Consider the following 25587-nt stretch of genomic DNA (forward strand, 5'->3'; position numbering starts at 1 on the left):
TGGTGCGTCCATGAGGTAGACACCGGGGACAGTCCTCCTGTCAAGCACAAGGCTTACAGGGTGACCAACAGGGTAAGGGCCTGCATTAAGGAGGAGGTCTCCAAAATGTTTGCCCTGGGGGTGATTGAGTCCTCTAGCAGCCTTTGGTCCAGCCCCGTGGTCTTGGTACCAAAGGCTGCAGCGCCTGGTGACACTCCAGAACTTAGGTTCTGTGTGGACTACCGAGGTCTCAATTCGGTCACGAGGACCGACGCGCACCCCATCCCCAGAGCTGATGAGCTCATAGATCGGTTGGGGGCTGCCCGGTACCTCAGCACGTTTGATCTGACGTCTGGGTACTGGCAGATCGCCTTAACTGATGGGGCAAAGGAGAGGTCCGCATTCTCCACCCCAGATGGGCACTACCAGTTCCGTGTGATGCCCTTTGGGATGAAGAATGCCCCTGCCACCTTTCAGAGGTTGGTCAACCAGGTGTTGGCTGGGCTGGAGGATTTCAGTGCCGCCTACCTGGACGACATTGCCGTATTTAGTTCCTCATGGGAGGACCACTTACGCCACCTCTGGGAAGTGTTGATGGCGCTGCGCAGAGCAGGCCTCACAATCAAGGCCAATAAGTGCCAGATTGGGCAGGGTTCGGTGGTGTACTTAGGACACCAGGTAGGGAGTGGCCAGGTGGCCCCACTACAGCCCAAGATTGAGACCATCCTGGCTTGGGAGCCCCCAAGGACCCAGACCCAGGTGAAGGCCTTCTTAGGACTCACGGGTTATTACAGGAGGTTTGTCAAGGGGTATGGCAGCATTGTTGCCCCCTTGACTGAGCTGACTTCCAAGAAGCAGCCCAAGATTGTGAACTGGACTGACACCTGTCAGAAAGCTTTTGATGCTCTCAAGACTGCCATGTGTACAGCACCCGTACTCCAGGCGCCCAACTTTGCTAAGGAATTTATTGTCCAGACAGACGCTTCAGAGCATGGGGTGGGGGCTGTTCTGTCACAGATGAATGAGGAGGGACTAGACCAACCTGTAGCCTTCATCAGTAGGAGGTTACTTCCACGGGAACAGAGGTGGAGTGCGATCGAGTGAGAGGCATTTGCTGTGGTCTGGGCGCTGAAGAAGCTGAGACCATACCTGTTTGGGACTCACTTCCGGGTTCAGACCGACCACAGGCCCCTTAGGTGGTTAATGCAGATGAGGGGTGAGAATCCCAAGTTGTTAAGGTGGTCCATTTCCCTACAGGGTATGGACTTTACGGTGGAACACCGCCCTGGTACAGAACACGCCAATGCTGATGGTCTGTCCAGATTTTTCCGCCTTAGTGATGAGAACCTCCCAGGGGATGGGTAGTTCTCCCCACATTTCAGCTGGAGGGGACGTGTGTTAGACCTGGCACCATTGGCGTGAGTCTCCCTTCCATTTTTTCGCTGTGTCTCCTCTGTTTTTGCTGGTTATAGATGCTCTGGGCGCTGTGCCGCTGCCATTCAGTGCCACAGCGCGAATGCTCCCTTTGTAAAGATGACATATGAATTGGTACATCCATGATTGGCTTATTCAGTTTACCTGTTAGTCCCTAGTAGCGTGGCCGGTGTGTGCCCAGGGCTGGTAAACCGAATGCTGCTGGTGGGCCTGCAGCACTGGTTTGTGCCACCCACAGAAGCAGCTTGTAAAGTGTGTCTCAGACCTGCCACTGCAGTGTCTGCGTGCAGTCCAGAACTGCCATCTTGGCTGTGAAGTGCCCCCGCTTCCCATCCCCTAAAACCTTCCCTTGGCATCATGTAAGCCCCCCTTATGATAGGGCGCATTGTATGTGTACGGTAGGACATGCCCTGTTGTATGTAGCATGTCCTAGTAGTGAATTACACCCAATTTCGTTTTTCACTACTGTAAGGCTACCTGTTCTCCATAGGCCAGAATGGGAGGTCTGGGCTATTACATCCTATAGTCCTAACTGACCCACAGAACATGGTAGAAAAACGAATCTAGTATGCCTGAGCTCAGAATATTAAAATACATCTTTTAGTGAAGGTTATTTTTATATTCTGTGTTTGAAACTACCACTTTTAGAGTATAGGTACTTTCTTGCCTAAGCCTTCCAGTTGCTCTGCTATTATGTGTATTGGCTGTCTGGTTTTGGAGGGACAGGGCAGGCTGAGTCAGACCTGGGTTGAATAGAGCGACCTGCCTAGGTGTGAGGGGAGGGGTAGCTCCTGCACTTGAATAGGGCTGTGCCTGGCAAGGTGAAAGCTGGCTCCACCTCCCACTGTGCGTCTGAGGCAGACCCCCTCTTTCTGAAAGGAAGGATGCAGCCTGATCAACAAAGTGCTCCAGGGCTGGGCAGAACTGGTTCTGGCTGGGTTCAGAGACTTGGGACCCCTAAGAACAAAGACTTTGGGGGTATAAATATTTGTGCCCAAACCCCTACAATTTGCATTGCTCCTGGATAACAAGAAGAACCTCTGTCCGTGTGGCTACAGGAATCTGCAAGAGAAGGACTGTCCTTGTGCCTTGTGTGCTGTTTCTGGGACTGGCCTGCAGCTGTTACTACTGGACTTCAAGAAGAGGAAAGGAACTTTGATTGGACTTTTATTTCTTTTGCTACAGCAACTACCCAAGGGCTAGGAGAGAGCTAGCCTCCTGCTGGAGTCTCAGGCACATCAGACTCCACCATCAGCCTCCTGTTTCCTCCCAGCGAGGATTACTATCTGCAGGTGAGGCTCCTGTGTGTTCCAGGACCTCTATTTCTACTGTTGAGAAGAGAGCGCTGAAAATCGTCGCTAACCTCCGTTAGCGAGCCGCTGCAGCTGGTGAGCGTGAGAAAAATCGCCGCTCCGCTGTCGCCGAGCGCTCGCTAACCCCGAAGATCGTCGCAGCACCTGTCTGCGGGCCTGAAAACGCCCGCTATCCGAAGATCGTCGCAGCACCTGTCTGCGGGCCTGAAAACGCCGCTATCTGAAATCATCGCAACAGGATCATCGCAGCGCGGACGCCGAGCGTTCGCCATTTTCCCCGCATCGAATCCGGATCGTCGCTCCCTCGCGGAGCGCCATCTTTGTCAACGCAGCAAGATTGCACACGCAACAGGCCTGGTGCATCATCCTCCCTTTGCGGCAAGGATTTTATCGCATCACCGGATCAGCGTGAAGAAGTTTGTCGCTTTGTCCTGCCCGCAACCCAGCGCATCATCCTCCCTTGCGGTAAGGATTCAACGCATCGCTGGCTAGCGTGAGGAAATCTATCGCAACAACTCCTTAGCGACATTTTTGTTGCTTTGCTCCAGGAACCTTTGTGAGTAAAAGGGTTGCAGAGACCCCTGCCTTGAACTAAACATCATTTTGTGCATCCTGAACTATTTTTCCTTGCAGCATTTCTAAAGTCATTATATTTTTATAGTATTGTGGATTTTTACTGTTATTGGTCTTGTGATTAAGTCTATATAAAAATACCTATTTTTCATAACTACTTGAGTGGTGTCCATTTGTAGTGTTCCTTATTATATTACTGTGTATGGTCATAAATGCTTCACACACTGCCTCTGAGATAAGCCTAGCTGCTCGTGCTACGTTACCACAGGGTTGAGCAGGGGTTGTCAAAGGGTGTAGGCTGCTTACTCTGACTTAGGAAGAAGGGTCCCTACTTGGACAGTGGCCAGCCATTGCCAACTAGAGACCCCCATTTCTAACAGCGACGCTTTGATCAAGTGGGCGGGGCCGCGTCAGCCAACGGACGTGTGCAGCACTACAGAGGTAGTGCTCGCGATGTCCGTTGGCCGACAGAAGCAGCGAAGGGGTTAATAATTATTTTCTCAATATCGAGATGAAACAACAAGAGTGATTCACATGAAGATTGCAAGAACACAAAGGTCTCCCCCAATGAGCAGTCATTTCCCACAGCTCACAGCCTTCACCCTTTCAGCAGCAGCCAAAAGCCATTCAAGACTAGTGGTGGGTCGCAAATGTGTCATAAAAAGGTTGTTACTTTATGTTAAAAAAAAACATACAAATTCTCTGAAAAAACAAAGGTTAAAGTCGAGTTGTGCCTGCAGAAAAAAAGTAAGATTTTAAATTACATTAAAAAAACCTTAGAAATTCACTAAAAAACACTATTTGCCAGTTTTACGTAACAGACATAAGTATAAGTTTCACAAGTATATCTTGCACCACTATGATGTTCTGCTTATGACCTCACATATTACAACACTGATGAGATTTTAAATATTTGGCGGTGCAAGTTACATATAACTGGTGAATTTCTAATTTTTTGTTTTTCTAAGGTTTTTTTAACGCAAGTTAAAATCTTACTACCTTCCTCACGTATAATTCCTATTTGACCTTTGGTTTTTTCCAGTGAATGTATACATGCCAGTGGTCAAAGTGCATTAGAAAACGTATGGGACCTGTGATGCTGAGAGCAGTGGGGGCGGGGTGAGTGAGCGAGTGGGTGTGGTCAAAGGCGTGTCTAAACAAACAAAATATTCTGTATCTTTATTCGGTCTTTCATCCTCAGGTAACTACATATAAAATAACGTTGAGTTAAGTGAAATTTGACTGTAAGTTATGTTAATCAGTGGGAAATGCACTACCGTACATTAAGAAACCTCTATTAGTTAATGAATTGTATATTTTTAGTGCTACGTGGTCTAACTCTGTGACAGAAAGTACTGTGAATATGTAAGTAATTATTTTAAACGTGCATTACTCACAGTATAAAGTAGGCTGCTACAAAATGCGCAAAAAGGTTTAAGATATAAAAGGTCTTCCTAAATATAGATTTTATTAATACCGCAGTGCTTTAAAAGAGCCGGTACTACCCTTGTACAGAGCCCCTGCACTTTTTTATTTTGAGAGGGAGAGTACAGGCACTTCGCAAGAGAGATATAATACTTTTAATTGGAGAGTTTTGACACTTCTCAGAAACAAGCAGGTACTCTGGTACAGAGAAACTGACCTTCTATTTTTTCATTTCAAGGACTGGTAATACCTAGACAATTCATAACGCTATTTTTTTTATAACTGCCTTTTAAAAGCACACACTTCACAGGTGAGCTGGTCGCTCCCTTACAATACCCCTCAAAAAGAATGTGTGTGTACCTTCAAGTGATTCCATCAGTCAAAGCTCTTCCGACCTCCCTTTATATTTGCAGATTGACCAGTTGCCCGTATTTACCTTTCTTTCAGGCAGCAGCCCCCTGGCAAGAAGTCTCGTCTAGATGTTACCCCTCCCTCGGTTTCACAGCAGGAGGCTCCCTGCCTTTCACTTCAGCTAAAACATTCCAGCTCTCGGAATAGCAGTCTTGGGACTAAGGGAACTGTTTTCTTACATTAAACAATAAGCATGGGCACGTCGTGGCCCCCAGCCCCCTCACCCCCACCCCCCCTTCGACCACTGATAACGCAATTAAGATTTTAGATTTTGAAAGAAGCTCAAACATGTTATGAAATGAGTGAATGGATCTCTGTTATGAAAAGAATTGCATATTTCACGTGTGTACAGCGCTTCTTGAGGTATTAGGCGCCCGGTGTGCAGCAGCTTAGGGCTGAGGGGAGGCGCTCACGCGCCCGTGCTTTGAATGCAGCCGCCGCTTCAGCAACAAACACGCAATGAATGTTTTACATGTGACGTTTGAGGACTAATGACATCTTTGCATTAATGGAATTCATAGCGGGGCAGATGGGAGCGGGGACACCGTGCTCTCGCGGAATAGTCAATAAGGGGAGGTCACAGCTCGCCCTCCTTTGTGGCCAGGCCATTGATCAGCGAGGCACTGACAGCAGGCGCTCTTAAGGGGGCAGTCTCAGGACGGGGCAGGACAGGACAGGAGCACTCTCGCGGAGCTGACCAGACCAGCAGCAGCACAGCCGGGCTGCAGACATGAACCAGATCTACAGCCGCCGCGAGGACAACCTGGAAGTGTTCACAACCGTGATGTCACCAAAGAGTGAGTGAAGTTCAGAGCTGGGAGGGGCAAAGGCTTGTTTCTACCTGGAAGGGCACGCGCGCCGGTCGGTGTGCAGTGGGAAACCAATTGTGTACTCCTGTGCAGTTTGTGGGAAGGGATGTGATGCATTCCAGGCTACAGCAAAAGTGTGCTACGTGCTGTACTGAGACTGGGGTGGTTCAACTCCTGGATGTCACTTTTACCTAAGTTATGTTGCTTGAATTATCCGCTTCGGAAGGATGTAAGGCTGAGTGTGCCCTGCCTTACCAGGATTAGACCCATGACGCCAGAACGTCGCCTTTAGTCGGCGCCGATCCAGCAACTCACTCACTGAGCCATCTTCTTTACCTTAATAACGGTGCTTCAGATTAAAATTCAAACTGTACCATTCGGTCTATATAAGAGGAGACCGGATGCAATCCCAAACTATCCCAGACTGTTTTGAATGACTATCGTTTGTACCTATGCACGTTTCAGGGATCATACAGCAATCTTATGTGGCAGAACGGGGGCATGCATGTTGGTAGTAAGAAATGTGCATAGCATAGGCAAATTAACTAATTACGTCTATTGTTATCTTGAAAATACAAGGCATGCTACACTGGTGGCCCTTCTGTCTTATGTGCGCTTTCACGTGACTGCGATAGTTTTGTTGTTTATTGTATTTAATGTACTTTTGACTTCTGAGACTACAGAGGTCGTCGAGCAGACAGCTTAAAAGTGTCTTTGTGTCTGACTGCGCATGCGCGACGCTGCTGCCTGTGCCTTGGTTGGGGGAAAGCTGCGCGGATTGTTACTTGGCACTTATTCTACTGTAGAGACGTAATTTAAAGCGAGCCCGCTTTACAGAGATGCTTTCTGTGTTTCAAGCACATTGGAATCCCGTATATGTCTTAAATATGTCGAACCACGAGGTATCCTCCCATCCAATACATGTAAGATCATGGCTCATACGTATAAGGTAATTACGGAATCCGAGTATGCCCGAAAGAGTAAGGTGGCGTGTTCTTGTTTACTGCTGACGATGACCTCAAAAGAAGGTCACGTCCGTCAGAGCCTTCCCAACATCCATTCTAAGAGGATCAGTGACCTGCGACTGACAGGCAGCTCCTCCTATAAAAACACTTTTTGACTTTTTGCAGTTGTTAAGACAAAACGTTTGTAGAATATGGACAGCTTCTACGACAATAGATTTAAAAATAAATTAAAGAAATTATCATGCTTCTTTGTATGCTATGTATTTTCGGAAATGCTTAAAATAAGATCGCTGTGGCATAACACTTAGTAATGTAAAGATGTTTTTCATCCGATCTAAAAGGCATTTTCTTACGCATCGAAATATTTTGAATGTATTTAATGTGCATCTTTTGCTAGGTAAACATTTTGACTTCCCTAAGGTTAACCCTATGACCGCAACAATTAGGGACACATTTATTGACGTTGCACCAGGTCTGTGTCAGAATAGTGACTGAAACTGGAGCAGAATGTTTTTTGGAATATACTTTTGCGCTGTAAAGTTGTCTGAAAGTAAGGCAGAGCGGTGCGTTACGCTGCTCTGCTTTACTTTGTGTCAAGGGGGCGTTCCATGGGTGGTACGTGGACCGTTCCATTCACCCACCCATGGTTTTTGACACAAAGCCGTATCTACTAACAACAGTAGACAGGATTTTGCAGCAAAAAATAACGCCCCTTTGAGGCAGACTTGAAAAGGAGAAATGGTTATAGTTTTATTTCTCCAAACTTTTCAAACTTTGCTCTTGTGCTGCACTATACAGCACACATCCAAAGTGGGAACCGTTTTTCATTTTGTCTAGGCATGTTATTTTATACTGTAAAGGCTCCCTTCCAGAACAAAACCTATTCTAGACACACTGTGACATCTATGCGCTGTGGTGCAAAGATGTGCGTGTGGCGCTCTGCAGCCTAATTGTGCGCCGGCGCTAGGGAGAGAGCAGAACAGCGCCACCTCCTGGTAGAAATGACTCTGTCCTGCTTTCGCCCTCTCACGCAATGCAGCAGTTTTTAATAAATCTACCCCGTAGCTGAGTGTGAACGAGTGCGGCTGTAGATTAGCGGGAAGGCTCTGTGGTGGTGGATTGTGAGAGGAGTGCAGAGGTAAGGTAAGGTGTTATGAATATTAATGAGATGGGGCGGGGTGATGAGTCATGAGTATGTGAGGTGTGTTGGCCAAGAGTGACAGCGTGAATCTGTGACGGGACTTAATGGAAAAACTGAGTGTGGATGAGTGATGTGAGGATGAATTGTTATTGTTATCAATATTTATAAAGCGCACTGTAACCCTACGGGCATCCTGGCCCTGAGATACATGTGCACTGCCACCATGAGTGCTGAAAAAAAACCGCTAGAAATGCTTATGCTCTGGGATAGAGCCAGGAAAGAGCCAGGTCTTGGGAAGTATGCTTGAGAAATGGACAGTAAAGGGAATGATGGTGAGTGGGGGGCAGAGTAACTGAGTTTGTGAATGATTGAGAGGAGCAGAGCGATCTTAAATGTGAATGAGGCGTTATGAGGGTGTGAAAATGTGGAGTTGGGTGACTTGAGTGTGAAAGGCTGCGAGGCTGAGAGGTAAATACCAGATTTGTAAGAGCACAGCTACCTTCGAAAAGGTGTCGGCGGAACCTCGGAAAACTAAGCAAGCTATTACCAGTCACATGGTGCTGGGTTAACCTGCCGCCCGCCCCGGGGATCGAACCGTGAACCCTTGGTCCGAAGTCAGGCACCCTGGCCGCTGCGCCACACCTCTTCCGTATCCTGAGTATAGATGAGTGCGGGAGCAGCAGTGGTTGTTACTCTGGATGAATCAGCAGGAAGAGTCAATATGATTGCGCGCACGAGTGACAGCAAGACTGCAGATGAGTGAGGGAGGGCATTCAAGTCTAAGTGAAAGTGAATGAGTACCAAGTTGCTGGTGAAGTTTCGGTGCACAAGTAAAAAGTGGCTGCTGAAGTGTGGAGAATGAGGGAGAAGCCGCTGGTTAAGTGTAGATGAATGAGTATCAAGCTTATGCTGCAGTGAGAGTGAATGACTATCAAACAGTGGATTGTACATGAAGGAGAAGCCAGAGTGGCAGTGAGTGTTTCTAATGTAGGGAATGAGTCGTGGAAGAATAGATTAACATCGGTACAGCCTTCACTCCATGCCACCTACGGGCGTGCACGCCAGCTTTATGCCCACGGGAAATGGGCCGATGCCTCCACAAACAGAATTAACCCGATTACATTTGGCTCCCCTTGCCGTGTGTGGTACTTTCCCGGGGGGGGGGGGGGGGGGGGACAGATCAGCTGGTAATATCAATATTTTATGGTACGACGCACTTTTAAGGCAACGTGTAGTCCGAACAAATCAACGTAGCTAAGAAAAGACCCCTGTACTGTCTGTCAATTCCGCATTATTCGATAATAAAACAAGTAACCTTGGTAATGTTTTGCTTTCAGTGTGCCGTGCCTCCAGAGGAAGGACGCAACATTCCCCACAGACCTTAAGAAGAAGCGTAAGTTAACTGGATATGTTCGCTTTAGTTTATTTCCATTTCAGCGCCTCTTCTACCTCGCTCTCACTTCCCTCTGCGACCGCACATGACTCTCATTCCTACTTTCTCTTTATCTCTCGTCCCAACCTAAACTCTGGTACCTCAGCAGTATAAAGCGCTCCGGTGTCATCTGTCTCCCCGCCCTCCTCTCCACCCCAGGGCTTTCCTTCAGCAGCTGCCTGGTTATACACTCCCCGGGCCTCTTTTAAATTAAATTTGCCTGCCCCCTATTGACAGAGAGCTCCCGTAACAAGAGGCCTGACTGACACCTCAGGCGCAGGGAGACGCACTGTCCAGTCGGCAGGTGGCCTGCATTCGGCCGTCCTTTGTCCACGAGGTCATGACCTCTAGCCCCGATGTCGGCGGATCAGCAAGCTTCGCCGTGTGCTAAGAGGGTGCACACACAGGGACATATTTACATGCGTCACAGGTTTGTAAAACGCTTTTAGAATACACAAACTGCCCAAAGTTGTCATAACTATCTATTTTAATAGACCAAATAGGAGTGTTTGCTAGATGGGAGGTGTACGGAGAAAAGGCATTTTAGTTTTACTTGGCATCACAGGACAATATGATTCTTATTGGAGCCAATAAAAAGTAGCTTAGATTTGAGTCAGTATGGCCTGAAGACATAGTTTAAAATGATTTCAAAAAATAAAAAAATAGCAAGGAAGAAGCATAGACAAAGTAAATGAGTGGTCCAGCAGTCCTGGCACTGAAGTGCACCTGTGTTATGGTAGATATGCACATTTGATACGGAAACATTATATCACTAAGAGTGGAAGAGAACCAGCAACTGAACTGGCCTGCACGAATCGTTCCAAAAACGTTGCAAAAAAAAGTTCCCAAAAAATAAATTCATTGGTTTTGGCTTCTTCATTGAAAGTTTTGCACTGATCCGTCAAGGGAGGGCCAAGATAAAGGGCTGTTTTTTCAAAAGAGAGATTTCCCACTTTAATTCCCATAGGAATAATTTTTCTCCGATAGAGAAAAAATGGCTCGGCAGAATTACCCCAAATCTGGCAAAAGTTTAACTTTACTTAAAAAGCGGGCTTTTTTGGGATTTCGTTTAAATCCTTTCAGATGTTGTTGAGAAATTAAGTTCAAAGAGGGACTCGGGTTTGGCTGAAGGAGTTAGCCCTTAGAAAAAGTTAGAGCTGTCGAGATAATTAATACTGCAGAAGTTCCTGTGGTACTCCTGCTGTACAAAAAAAAAAAAAAAATAGCCACTTCTGATTGGCTGCAGGAGCCTTTTCTCCTGTCTGCCACTTTGGTACTGCTTTGGGTACTGGAACCTAAAAAATGTAATTGGCGGGCTGCAACATCTGAGCAAATATTGTGGCCGGCATAACAGAACTCGGGGACTCGGTCCCCAAGTTCTTAAAAAAAAAAGAAAATAAAGGGCACATAAGGGTGCAAGGTGAGCATACCAAGCCCCCCAAGCCCCCCAAGCCCATGCAAGGGGTCCCAAAGGTATCCCTGCTTAAGTTAAATTAAAAAAAGATATTTATGGTCTCAGGAACCGTAGCTCCAAGTGAAGCCCTCCCATGTGATACCACTGTACCAATGAGTTAACAAAATAAAAAAAATAGTGGGGTGTGGTCATAGCCAGACCTGCGGCCGACTGCCCTTGTGTAGGTCGTAGGCTGTGCACAGTGAAGGTTGGCCTTCTTACAGTAAATTGGGAGCAGGGATGACCCACCGCTGCACATGGCTGGATGCTGAGCTGAGCAGAGTGTTGGCTGTCTCTGGGGGCTGGGCCGTTGGCCACCTGCAGTGGTTAGGTAGGGCCAAAGTTGGGCGCAGATTGCCAAAGGTGCTTGGGCATATTCAAAATATATAATCTAACAAAAACCCAGAAATGTACTGAAAAACAAAGGTTAAAGTGATGTTATAGTTAGGTACACTTTAGAGAACTAACTATATTTTGTTCTCATGTCATGCCATGCTTAGGACTTCACATATTAGATCAATCATTTTAAATGAGATCATTGATAACATCACTGATGGCATCTCAGTATCCAATCATTAGGGCAGAGTCCGATGGGCCTTGTGGACATGAAGTAATTCAGCAATCTACACCTGTGCCCAATTTTTATCACCAATCAAGTGATAATGTACTTACCCTTTGGCTACGTGCTGAGCACATAGCATATCGGTATACTCACCCACATTTGGTGGATGTTGCTATTTTTTGCAGGTATTCACCTACCTAACAAACAGACCCCCATAGAATTTAATAAGGTCTCCCACGTTTTAAAGCTTGACCACACCCCAAAAAGAGTTTGTCTCTATTCACATTAATGGGATCACCCTATTAAAGATGTTACTTGATACCCACATTTAGGTGAAGAGGATGACTTGTATGCATGGCAAATAACAAGACAACTTCAGCCAGGCCCCATGAACAAACCTCAAAAGTTTGGTAACATTAAAAGTAGGGGTTGTGTCAAAACGTGGGAGAAAATATGGTCACCATGGGGTAAGCATAGGGCAAGGCTGGGGTGGAGGGATAAACACGAGTCAAGCATGGTCAAGAGGGCGAGGGGGGCTGATATACTTAGACGTTTTATTTACTGATTGTACGCATGGCCTGTTGCACATTTGGTTCTTTTGAACTGTGTAGGACCCGTAACCTCATATCTCTCTGGCAGAAAAGTGTTATGATGTTAAGATGTCAACCAAGTACAAACGACTGTAACTATTGCACCATATGGTCACTTGAGCAAAAGTTAATAAAAAAGAGTTTAAAAAAAGTTTGGTAAAATACACCACACATTCTCAAGATAAGCACAACACAGTACAACCGTAAAACTATGCTTACATCCACACTGTGAATTCAACCATCCCTAAGTAGTTCAACCCCTAGATTCTGAATTATTCATCAATTTGCAAGGCCCCAACAGCTTTAGTGCAGTACTGGAAATCATCTTCCACACCTTATAAAGGTCCTCATTACATAGAATTTGTCTACAGCATTGTATAGCAACTATTTAACACAGGCCAGTGCCCAGACATTCACTGGTGAATAGGCTATTCTGAAAATATGCTTTAGCTTTTCCCACAGAGTCTAAGCCACAACCTACTTTGAAACATGCTCCTCAACAGACATCAGATGCGCTCTGCCTTTACCTTGTTTAACATGGAAGTGTTACGTGTGTGTGTATGTGTGTATATGTGTATGTGTATATATATATATATATATTCACTGAAAAAACTAAAGGTCACAGGGACATTATAGTTAGGCTCAGATTTCACTTGTAAAAAACCCGTAAAATTCAGCAGGTATAGTTACCTGAGCTAACTATAACTTACACCCCTGCAATACACAGCTTATCACCTCGCGTATTACATCACTCATGACATGGTCAGTGACATCACTGATGACATCTCAAATGACATTACTGAAGACATCATCAGTGAGTGTAAGAGTTTGTGATTGTTAAACATATATACTAAGCTACTAAAAAAGTTAAATTAGCATACTAGGTGTACCAGTAATGAATGATACTACTTCCAACATATATTATGTGAGTGGCTGTGTGTATATCGTGTGTGACTGGGTGTCTGAGTAGCTGTATGGGTGTGGGAGTGGCTGTACAGGTGTATAAGTGAGTGTGTGAATAGCTGTGTGAGTGAGTAAATGGCTTTATTAGTTAGTGGGTGTTTCAGTGGCTGAAGGATGAGTGAGTGACTGTGTGAGTGGCTGTATGGGTGGGTGAGTGACTGTATCGGTGAGTGAGTGGGTGTCTGAATGGCTGTATGAGTGAGTGACTGGGTGTGTAGGTGGCTGTATGGATGAGTGAGTGGTTGTTTTGGTGTTTGGTTAAGTGAGTTGGTGTGTAAATGGCTTATTGGAGAATTAGTGTCAGTGTGAATGGCTGTATGGGTGAGTGAGCGGATGTAGGAGTGCTTGTATGAATGTGTGAATGAGTATGTAAGTTGTTGAGTGGGTGTGAGTGAGTGTGTGAGTGCTTGTATGGTGAATGAGTGGCTGTGTTGAGAGGCTGTATGGGTGAATACGTGGGTGTTTGACTAGCTTTATGAGTGAGTGTGTGGCACCATGTCATGAGTAATGTAATGTGTGAGGTCATAAGCAGTGTATTGCGCAGACGTAAGTTATAGTTAGCTCAGGTAACTATAACTGATAAATTTCACTGGTCTGAGCCTTACTATAACGAGCTCTTTCACAAACCAAGATCAGCTTTCCACTTTAAAAGCACTACCCGGGCACCTTTTGCCTGAACCTTAAAGTACACTTTCACGTCTCCTTACTTTTGAGACGCTGCCTGCCTAGAATTTGCATCCTTACACTTCCAGCTGATTTTGTGCCACAGAATATACGATTCATGAGACATCCCAAAAAGGGCTTAATGGTCAAAGGGAATGCGATCAGATGAAGAACAACCTCTTAAGCATTGGCAATCGGGTAGCTGCAGTCATGTTATGACATGCAAAATATTGGCAATAAAACACCGAACATAACAAACATTATTCAATCACTCAGCCAGAAAATACAAGCAAAACAATGAGTTTGTAAGAAGGAGTTATTAGGGTAAGATTATGGCAAATGGCTTAAAAACCATGGTGGTCTTTGCAATTATTATGCCACCATTATTATGTGCATGAAGAAAAACAGTTCATGGTACTGCTGAGGGTCAATAACTAGTCTGCTGGTGTCATTGGAAGAGTTGAAATTAGTCGTATTGTAGCCCCACCTGCTGCCAGGGCTAAACAGCTGCCATTAAATGGTCATTTTCCCGAACAGCACATGAGTCTAAACAAAGTGTGAAACAAACAAGAACAAGAACACTGTGCTGCCTCCATTGAAGTAGCCGGTCTCACATCCCTCACTCTCTTCCTCAGGTAACACAGCAGAGCCACTCACTCAACCCCCTGGACCCATCCCACCTCACCTCTCTTTCCTCCTCAGCTACACTTGTGCATGTTGTTGACCACGGGGGCGCCTCAAAGCCCCCGCAGTCCCAGCCGGCTCTCCGTCTCCTGCGGGAGCTAGCATTGCTCCCGCACATAGGGAACTGCTGGAAATGCAGCTCCATGCATGCGGAAGCAATACTTTCATCTCTTTCCCTGCCCGAAAGAGATGAAAACTCCGCTTCCAGCAAACGGGAGCAGTTTGACAGCTCCTGCTTGCTGGAAGCGGAGTGTTTGCTTTTGCTTGGTGGGAGCTGTCACATCCGCCATCTTTGAAAAGGCAAACTTCACTTCAAAACATATTAAATCCAAGCATTGCACTTGCAACATTATAATTCATCCTCTGCATGCAATTGTGATCAATATTCATGTTCAATTATTCATGCCTTATTCTTTTTAACACAATCAACCTCAAAAAGGGTTCTCAGTCTGTGCTAAAAGTACCTTCCATTTTAAAACGGACTACGAATCACATGGCGCTCCATGACGAAAATCACATAATTATGTGCCCTATGCATTCAAATACATACTCATTCACTCCTAAGTGGGATATAAGCAAATGTAACAGAATATCCACATAATACAACCATGTCAAACTGTATTCAGTAATTATGCAAAAACGTATTTAACTCCTTTTCTAGTAAGACAATATCAGCACACGTGACACCAAAATATAGCCCAGAGGGCTGACTCCTCTAATAGGCGTTGAAAGCATTATCTGTCCTGTCAATGTGACTGTGCAGTAAAGTAAAATGCTAAAAGCTACAATTTAATATGACCTTTATATATTGTATATTGAACCTGAACATGGCACATTCATGCAAAATTGTGAACTCATACATGAATTGCGTTTTCTATTAAGAACATTGTAACCTATGGATTGTATGATGGCTTTCTAGCTATAAACTCTACTTTAAAAATGCAATGGGGGAGAAGAAAGAAATGCACATTTTAATAAAACAACTAGGCATCGTCCATGCTTTTTTCAAGTTTCCACTAAACTTTTACTTAACCAATTTGGCACCTTCACCTTCAAACTATTTTGCTTACATTCTTAAAACTAAGTTTAATGGTGATCCCACCTGCCTTGTGGCTTGGGTTGGGTTGAGATGGTTGTCGAGGTGAGATGGCACCTTGAATGCAATGGTTTTCTCTACGTGTTTGAAGGTTTGGAGGTGGAAGAGTTGGTGATGGATCTGTAGTTATTGATGAAGGCTAGACTGGAGTGTTCACATAGGTAGTTGCACAGCAATCGCTACATTGGGTATGGCACCACAATATTGTGGTCAGAATATTATCTGATAAAAAAATATCACTTCATTGGATATTGTTGCAGATGATAGCCTGAAGACAATTTTTAAACTGAGAATGTGTAGTACTGTTTCGCCTTTGAATGATTCATTCATGAAGTGTGTGACTGGGGGACTTAGGCTGTCTCCACATTTTAATTAACGCAGAGTGTATGGTGTCATTTGATAAGTCTTGTAAACATCTGAGTGTGAACACCGAGGTCATCCAAGTCTTACAAACTAAAGAAAATAAGTATTTTAGCGTAGACAGTGGCAGAAGGCTTGCTGTATAGTGCTGACTGGCAGATGTCAGTCAGACATGACAAGCATGAGAGAATCAGAGAGAACTGGCAGCTCTCAGGCTGAGATGATTGGCAGGTGTCAGTCAGTGGGGTCAAGTAGTGATGATGTCAAGTCAATGTCATAATAGCTTAGTGGCAGACAGACTGTGTGCATGTGGAGAAACTATGGATGTTGCGAGACTGGAAGTGGTACCTCCAGGTAGCGAATTGTCAGGAGGCGGAGCTAAGTCATAAATAGTGAACCCCTTCACACGTCCAAGACTTTGCAAAAGGGGTGTGTTTTTGACGTTTAGCAGTTCACATCATATCAACTATTGTAAATCTGCTTGTAAAACGCTGTTGTTCCAAATGATTCTTAGTTCATCTTTTGTGTTCAATACTTATTTTCATAGTTGTTGATAATTAATTAAAACCAACTCCATTCAATCGTAACAAACTTCAAATGTATGAAAACTTAATATTGAATGCATATTATTAGCACTGTTTATCCATCACCAGTGCTCTTCAGACCAATCTAACGTTGACTTGAAAGGAGTGAATCTAGTTTAGAAGCCGCATGCCCGCCTTTGACAATTCTGTATCTAAGACGCATCTTGAATGCAGAGGGCTCAAATGCATTGGGGGTTGGGGAATCAGTTAAGTTGCCAGCTTCTCCTCTTGACCAAACTGTGTATATCTGGGCAAATCATACTATCTGCTTGTTAGTTCTCTTATCACCCAAACCCTCACTATTATGTGTGATATGAGATGTCAGATATTCGTGGTTAGCGATCTGCCAGTATTCCGTTTCCGGGATCTCTTGGTAAAGTCCAATCAGGAGAGCAGGATAGTAGAAGGAGGCTTGGCCTTGAATTTATTCTTGGCTCTATTGCTTCATTCTTGCAAGAATAACACCTGTGCATTCTGAGGCATTTAGATCTCTCTTTTTCTTTCTCCTCATGGTGCTTTCAAAGTTGGTCTCTGTTCTTCACATAGTACTGACGGTAGATGCAATTTGCGTGGCCTGGAAGGTGGCCAGTGTGCCTAAGGGCCGAGCCATATAGAGTATAATAATGACTGTGCTCCTTCTTGGCATGCCATTGGATTGTTGGTGTTCCAATAGTGCGTGGTTCCTCACTGCTCAATCAGTCTATGAACTGATGGATTCATCTTAAGCATCTTGTCCATCAGTCCACAGGGCTAATGGTCATATCTCAGAGGTGTGTAGCTGTGCTGCCAAGATGTCAGAGCCTGATACCTTTGATCTCTAGAAAGGCACTTCATTCACACCCTTAAACCCTTAAAATGTATTTCAAAGCCTGGTATTTGATAGTTGAATGTTCCTGAAATTCTGTCTTTATCCATCATGGGGGGAGCACCGAGACTCTTAGGTAATGTCGAATACTTTCCTCTTCCCCAACCAAAGTAATTCTCTTTATTCCTAAAATAGAAGTCATGTTGCTTTTAGCAGACCCTTTGCCTCGCATCATAGAGCATTTCTCACATTTGGGATGGATTCCACAGCCTGCCCCCTAAAGATAGAGGGTGTGGCTGTCCCAGTGCCGATGACGCAGTTCTCATGGGCAGAACTCTCATTGGGCTACAGCACACAATTCAGGGCCTGGAGAAATACTGTCATCATGATCACCTTATGGCAAACACTACAACAAGCCTTTGCAATGCAATAGATCTCGCATTTGCACGGAGGCACGGACAACGGGCGGGCGGGGGCGAGAAAGCACAGACAACAGGAGGGAGGGGGGAGAAGGTACGGACAACGGGGGAGAGGGGGGCAGTAAAGCAGGCAGTAGGAGAACCTCATTAAAGAAAATAGTACCCACAGTCTAAATAACATGTACCGTATAACACTCGAAGTAAAGGGGCCAGTCGCCATGGGTGGTGACAAATGAAGAGGACGCGGTACTAAGGAGGGACTAACAAGCCTATTGATGAATCAGAAGCCATCATTTAGGACAGACAATGACACAAGCCAGTGGCAAACATGGGCGGGGAGTGGGCGGGGCTTCTATTTGCTACTCGTCTACAATAAGTCTAGCAGAGCAGCGCATGCACGCTGGCTCAAGCTCGACCTAAAAACTATTAACAAATGTGCTAATCTATGGTAGGATAAAATGTAAAAAGGGTAAATGGTTTATGAATACTGAAGCAATTGTTAACGTTTCAGGTTTCAAGACTAAGCACATGTCCAACAGCATTTTGCCTCTTTTAAACCCTTAGCAAACTCCTTGATATATGCTTTGCTACATCTTGCCAACCAGCTTTCCTGGGCCCAGCCATCTGTAAAGTCACTCTTAGATGCTACCAAAGCAAACGTTATGACTTCACTACTTACTGGTGTGAGGTTTTCCCTGCCAACATCCCAAAATGGTAGGATATATTTCAAAGCACTTTATTTAGACATCTTTTACCATTCCTTCCTCTATACCCTAGGCTTAAATTCATCGGAGTTGTTTCTACTCAAGAAGTCATTTGAACAGAAGCCCTATATTTTGAGTTCTTGTATCACTGCACAAATGCAATCAGGGAACACTAAAAACACTTCTGTGGATAGATTATAAGAGAGACAATAATGCAAAAAATAGCCATCACATCACCCTTTTACAGTCATTTGGCCTATTGCAATTGCATGAAGCCTGGGACTATTCACACACCCTAACTCTTTAAAAAACAGTTTAAAAAAGCAATTGCGTGATATCTTTTGAATCTGATTTCAGAGCTTGTTCTCTTTTAAAGCGCTCAGGCATTGTCTTAAACACCTTTGTTTTGGGATTTCTTGTTCCTTATATTATAGAGATATTGCCTCCAAAGTTTAAAAAAAGGAGTATGCCAAGCTACATTTGGGTCAGTTTGATATTGGAGAAATACAACAGCAATGGGGAAAGCTGTTTGGTGGTTGTGAGTTTTGCCACTAGCACATATACTATGCTGACGCCCAAGCTTCCATAAAGATAAAGTATTACTATTAAAACCATCATTTAGGTGCCTGCAGGTTAGAAAGTGTGCCATAGCACTAAGACTACGGTGTAACAGATAAGATATTCAAGTAGTCAAAGGCATAGTAAAATTCATGACAGTGGCAATGGAGAAGTCTGCTATTGAGCACAGACTAAGTGCACATCAGTGCTCGCCTGCGAATGGTAGATTTAACTAGAACCCGGAGGCCCACAGTTCGGACGTCGCCCCCTCTTAAACTCAAACGAGTCAATGACAAAACAGGAATTGCTTGGGATAACGAGTCATGTTTATTCAGAAGACACCACAAACATAGCTTAGCAAAGATGACCCATGTCAAATATTCGTAAAGAAGATTGTCAATGCATATTATACAAAACCAACATACACATCCTGTGCAAAAAAACTAAAATGTGTACAGGGGTTTAGAATTTGACAAGAACCATATTTACAAAGATTGCATGGGATTCCTAGTAAGAAAGAATGTTACAGCACTGAGGACTACCTTCCCCTCATATACGTGGACCACACTGGTGTAACCACCTGCATCATTGAGGGGTGGACCCAGCCCTCGGATTTCTTGCCACCCTGCTCCTGGCACTTCAACAACATGCCACCGCCAGGGCCCAAGATGCAAGACCGGGGGCTACAGACCCATGAGCTCTGCTTGAATAGGGTGACCCATGTCCCTGGGGCCAGTGTGTCGGTCCTTTGCAGAATATGGATTGCTGCTCATCCCCCCCCCCCCACCACTGTCCAGTGAAGTATTTTGTAGGAGAGTGACGATTCTCCAATTATTATGCAGAGAGAATCTTGATTTCATTAAAGACAATCGGAGGCTAACATTATGCAAATACTTTTATTTGCTGCCCAACATGCAGCCCTTTAAAGACTGTAAATACATCACAATAAATAGAACATTAGCAACATAATAAGGAGACACTGCACACTCCCATCTTCCTCCTGGGCTGCGATGACACAGGCGCAAAACTTGGCAATCCAGTTTCTCCTAAACATTGCTATCTGAGGAGAAAACAAAAAAGCACTGTATAGTGAAAGGACTAGAGACAGACTAAACTAAATAGATAATGACAGCAATGCACAAAACGTTAAGTTTACAATATCACCAAATTAAAGATATACAGTATTGGACCCAAACCTCTTAGGGAGAGGAGGGTGGGATAATGTAAGCCTCTGATTGTCTTTAATGAAATCAAGATTCTCTCTGCATAATAATTGGAGAATCGTCATTTCATTACAAGACCGGAGGCTACCATTATGTATGTTTAAAGCCATGTAGAGCTACACTGCTAACATGCTCTATTGGTCTCAAATAGAACTTTGAAAAGGTACCTGCATTAGACCAATCTGCTGCTTTAAGTATTTCAGGCAGGGATCCCCCGGCCCAAAATACTTTACTAGCCATTGCTCCCCTAGAAGAGTGAGCTCCAAATCTAGAGAGATCTATGCCAGCTTCATGCATAATAAAACTGACCCATCTGGCTAAGGTCGCTGAAGAAACAGGTCTAAAAGGACTAACATATGATAGGAGAAGTTGATCAATGCCAACAGGTCTATACGTTGAAGTTTTATTTTCATAACACTTCATGCAATTCACAACACACAGTTTTTCACACTCATGAAAAAAGGGATATAAAATAGACTCTGACATTGTTTTAGTTCCTTTCCAAATATCAAAGTGAAAAGCTTCCTAGGAGTAGAACCTATTGGAAAGTTCCAACGCTCTAATGTCTGAGACCTTTCTAAAAGAAATCAGACACAAAAGAGTCGCCAATTTCATGGAGATCCTTTTAAGGGGGAGTAAATCGTTGACAGGCCAGGAAAGTAAGGGATTAAAGATAAGGGTAACGTCCCAAAGGGATTTGTAACAAGCCTCAGGAGTTCTCCTTAATCTAATACCCTTCATAACCCTTTTGATTAAAGGGTTGCTACCAGTAGCAAGGTTATTAATCAAGGCATGGCCCGTATAAATTGCTGATCTGTAGCAGTTGATGGTTCTATAAGAAAGGCTTGACTCAAAGAGATTGGCAAGATAATTAGCTACTTGTTGTAGAGAGCTCTGTACGGGATCCAGATCCTTTTCCAAGCACCAACAAGACCACTTTCTCCAAACACCCCTGTATCTTTTCCTGGTGCCCATGAATCTTCCAAAAGGCTCTTAGCCTCTCTTGAAAGGTCAGAATATCTGCCTGAATCCCTGAAATCCTCCAAACAAGAAGGTTCATCCTCCCTTCTAGAACCAAAGGATGTTCTTCTCCGTCCGGACCCTGGAGTAGGCCTAAGGATGATGGGATCAGCCGCGGGAAGTCCACCGCTAACTCCATTACCCCGGGAAATCAAACCTGGGATTTCCAAAAGGGTGTTACAAGAATGATGGAGCATGACTCCAGTCTCACTTTCCACAACAATCTCTGAATAATTGAGAAGAGGGAAAGGCGTAACCCTTAACCCTTGATCCCCTCCCAGGATTGGAGAAAAGCATCTACCCCTGATGCATTCGGATCTGGTCTCTAGCCGAAGTATCTCTGAACTTGGTGAGTTAATCCGCTGGCAAAATGGTCTATTTGAACTGGAACCATAACTCTTGGATCAGAGAGAAGGCCTCGGGATTCAATTTCCAATCGCTGGAATCGAGGAGGAAACGAGAATTCCAGTCTGCCCTTAGATTCTGGATTCCCGGAATGAATTCCACCCTGAGAGTAATCTTATGATCCCAAGTTTATGTGAAGGGATTGTTCCTCTAAGGACCACTTTCCCCGGTCTCTAAATTGTTTAGGCAAGCACCCCAACCGCGGTTGCTCGCATCTGATTCTAGGGAAAAATCTGGAACATTTCCGAAAATAGCTTTCCCGTTCCATGCTTGAAGGTTTTTCAACCACCAGTGAAGATCCTGTCGAGCGTCCTCGGAGAGGGGAACTGAGTCTTCGTGCCACAGGTCTTTCCTCAGGCCTAGAGCTTTTAGTCTTTGCAGACCCCTGTAATGGCGAGGGCTGGGTGAAATAGCCTGGATAGAGGATGACAGGAGAACTAGAACCCTGGCTAGGTCTTTCAGAAGGATTGATTCTTTTGATAGGATAAGCGAGACATGTTTCTTTATCTTGGTAACCTTCTTGTAGGGAAGGATTAGGTTGGAGAGAATAGTATTTACCTTGAAACCGAGGAATTCCAACACTAGTGCCGGGATCATGATAGATTTCTCTATATTTATGATGAAACCCAGGTCTCGGAGGAGGTCCACCGTCATTTGTAAATGTTTCTGTATTTCCAACTTGTCTTGAGACATAATGAGGATATCATCTAGGTAAATTATTAGGCGAACCCCTCTCTGCCTGAGATAACTGACCATTGGCTGCAGGACCTTGGTGAAACACCAAGGTGCTGAGGACAGGTTGAAGGGGAGACATTGGAACTGATAGAGAGTTCCTTTCCAAGTAAAACTAAGGTACTTTCGACAGTCATTGTCCATGGGTATCGTAAAATAGGCATCTTTGAGGTCCAGTTTTACCAGCCAATACTTGGGTTGCAAAATGTCCCTCAAAAGATGGATACCCTCCATCTTGAAGTGTCTGTATGTTAGAAAGCTGTTCAAATATTTTAGGATTATGACGGGCCGCCAACCTTTGTCCTTCTTTTGGTCTAAAGAGATAGTACTTAAAAAAACGTTCAAAATCTCTGATAAGGGGATCTTTATAATGGCTCCCTTGTCTAACATTTGGGAAATCTTCAATTCTATCAGTTTTGAATTTTCCTTGTCTAGGGTCATCTCCCTTGGAATCTTTTCTTGGAACTGTTCTTGCCAAAATTCCATCTTGAACCCCACTACAGTTTCTAGAACCCAGGGGTCTTGAGTAATTTGTGACCAATTGTGTGCAAAATGTTTCAGTCTTCCTGCCACCCTTGAGGAGGAGGGAAACTTTGGGCTTACCTTGGTAGGATTGATTGGTGGACCTTGGTCTGCCGCCACGGGCTCTTGAACCCCTCCCTCTCTGGGAGTAGAAATCTGAGTTGTAGCGATAGCCTCTATTGGAACGAGAGGAACATCTTTCATCTTGGGTATAAAATTGGGACCTGTAGGAGCCGCGGTTGACAGGCTGTCCCCTCCTGTCAGCCCTTCCAAAAAGTGGGTGACCCCAAAGACTCTGTGCATGTTTGACTGAGCCCTACTGAACGCGTTGAAGGTGGACACCTACTTGCCCAGAGATTTAACAAAGTTGTCACCAAATAGGAGTCCCTTGATGTCGCACATGTCCTCCTTATGGATAGGTCAGCGCGTTTGGGGTTCATTCTCAGAAGAACCGCTTTCCTGCACTCGGTAATCAAGTTGGCGTTGGCATTACCAACTAAACAGATTGCTCGCTGTGACCAACCTCTTAGAAGCTCAATGTTGACCGGGGTATTGCTGGTCCTAGCCTCTTCGGTCATATCAAGGATTTTGGACAAGGGTCCAAGTACATTGAGTAGTTTGTCCTGGCATTGCTTCAGACATTTTTCGATTCCTTTTCTGGCGTCCCTTCCAGATTTGAAGAGGAAGGTGATCAACTCGGGGTCAAGATTGGGGGTACTGCAAACCTTGTCCTCCGAGGAGGGACGAGGGCACTCATTCCGCAGCAGGTTGCGTGTTTCTCTATCCAGGGGCTTCCTCACCCACTGAGATAGATATTTTCCTACGTGGTCCATTGGCCACCATTTGGGGCAGCGTGGGTGGCATATAGCAGTAGGATTGAACATCTCCCCACTGAGGGAGTCTTTGACAGCAAAGGATGAGGTGAAAGGTTGGTCCAAGTCCTCATCAAGATCCTTCACAGTATCCTGAGTATCAAAAATGAACTCATCCATCTCTGGGACCTCATAGTCCGTGCATTTGTGATGGGCATGTAAGGAATCATCATTAAAGTCATTTGTACCGTTAATGTAACCGCATTCTATCATGCCGCTACGTACAACTCTTCTCTCTGTCCCAAGGTATTGGGATTTCTCTTTTGTGCTGCCAGGAGCACCAGCATCTATTGTAGCGCGAGGGCTACCAACCTCCATTGCATGGGTGAATGCCTCCTTCACGTTTTCTTTTTTGGGTGACTTTTACCCCTTTTTTATTTCCTGAGGTAGAGGGGGAGTCTCCGTCCAAGTGAGAAAGGTAGATCTCCTCGACAGGGGACACCCTCTTTCTCTTAGTTAGAGCAGCGTCAACCGCTTCCCTAACGGAAGATTTAAGTTCTTCCCCAATGAGCCTTTTTTTAGGCTATCACCCATGAGCTCCATAGGAGCTCTGTGGGTTATTGGCATCAGGATCCATCTCTTTACTCAAGATATCTTGAGATAAAATATATATAAATAGTAAATAAAGTGCCTTTATCAGGCCTACTTACAGTTGTGCAGGCAATGCACCCAAAAATCAGCACCAGACTTTTTGTTTTTTTTTAAAAGGCAGATCCCTTAATTTTTACAATTGGAATGTATGGATAGTCAGAGCGCAGCGTGAAATGAGGCCACCAAGTGGCGATCTTGCTCTTTGTTGTTATTTGTAAATAATAGTGGAGATTGGGACTGAAAGAGGTTCCGGCTCGGTCAGGCACCGTTACGCGCTCGAGACGAGGAAACATAACCTAGGTAACCTGACGCCGAGCCGGAGGTGAGGGTTGCGTTTTCCAGATCGCATGGTGGCAATGATGGCATGCTCTTGCGTCTCCCAGCAGGTTGCTAAGGGATGCGGGGATCAAAGCACGCAAGCTTGGGTCCCATTTACTTTTTAAAAAAATGTTATGCTGCCGTCTGTTAACAGAGCCTATAAACAGTTAAGAAACCCACTAAATGGGTTTAAGGGTATAAGTTGGCCCGCGCGGCCAAACTGCTCATATAAATGCTCATATAAATGTCGGCAAGCGGCAGGGGGCAAACAATGAAATAAATCACTTACCTGCTCCTTCCAACGATTGCGGAGCAATCGGAAGGCAAGTTGAAATGAGAGACATTCCCCCCATAAATTGGACAGGGGAGGTTGGCGAGCTGAAAGGCAATGGTTAAGCACAAGAAAATGACAAGGCGAGGTAGGACAGAAGTCCCATACTTATTGCTAGACGAGTACAGCTCGCCGAGACAATGTAATACACAATGAGTATCAGTCAATCTAAGTACAAATAAAGAAAGTAATGCCACAAATGGAAAGGTATACTTAGCTGTGTCAGAGCAGCGAACCAAAGAGGAAGATGGGAGTGTGCAGTGTCTCCTTATGATGTTGCTAATGTTCTATTTATTGTGATGTATTTACATTCTTTAAAGGGCTGCATGTTGGGCAGCAAATAAAAGTACTTGCATAATGGTGGCCTCCGGTCTTGTAATGAAATCTGTTAATCACTGAGATTATCATCACTTGCTGCCGGTCACTCTACTGCCATGAGGGCTGCCAGGGCACTGAGGTCCTTGGCCCTCCCCACCATAAAAAAGGATTTGTGTTAAGGCCCAAGTACACCCACAAATATATCCATGTCTGCATCTAATAAGTGGATGCTCTCACTGTGGAACATGTGATCACCCCTAATCAGCTTGTGCAAGATATTTCTCAAATGGCTGGGACATTACTTGGACAATTCTGCGTTGAGCCGCCTGACA

General features: G+C 44.9%; 1 protein-coding gene across 1 annotated transcript in view; it reads left to right on the forward strand.

Moving 5' to 3' along the window:
* Positions 1-5696: 5696 nt before the first annotated feature.
* Positions 5697-25587, forward strand: part of VXN (vexin) — a 56242-nt gene continuing 36351 nt past the window's right edge. Inside the window, exons 1-2 of the mRNA XM_085605516.1 lie at positions 5697-5932; positions 9388-9443. Of these exons, the coding sequence (XP_085461642.1) occupies positions 5866-5932; positions 9388-9443 (123 nt within the window). The 5' untranslated portion in view covers positions 5697-5865. The remainder of the gene's footprint in view (positions 5933-9387; positions 9444-25587) is intronic.

The sequence above is a fragment of the Triturus cristatus genome, chromosome 5_1, assembly GCF_964204655.1.
Source record: "Triturus cristatus chromosome 5_1, aTriCri1.1, whole genome shotgun sequence".
NCBI lineage: Eukaryota > Metazoa > Chordata > Amphibia > Caudata > Salamandridae > Triturus > Triturus cristatus.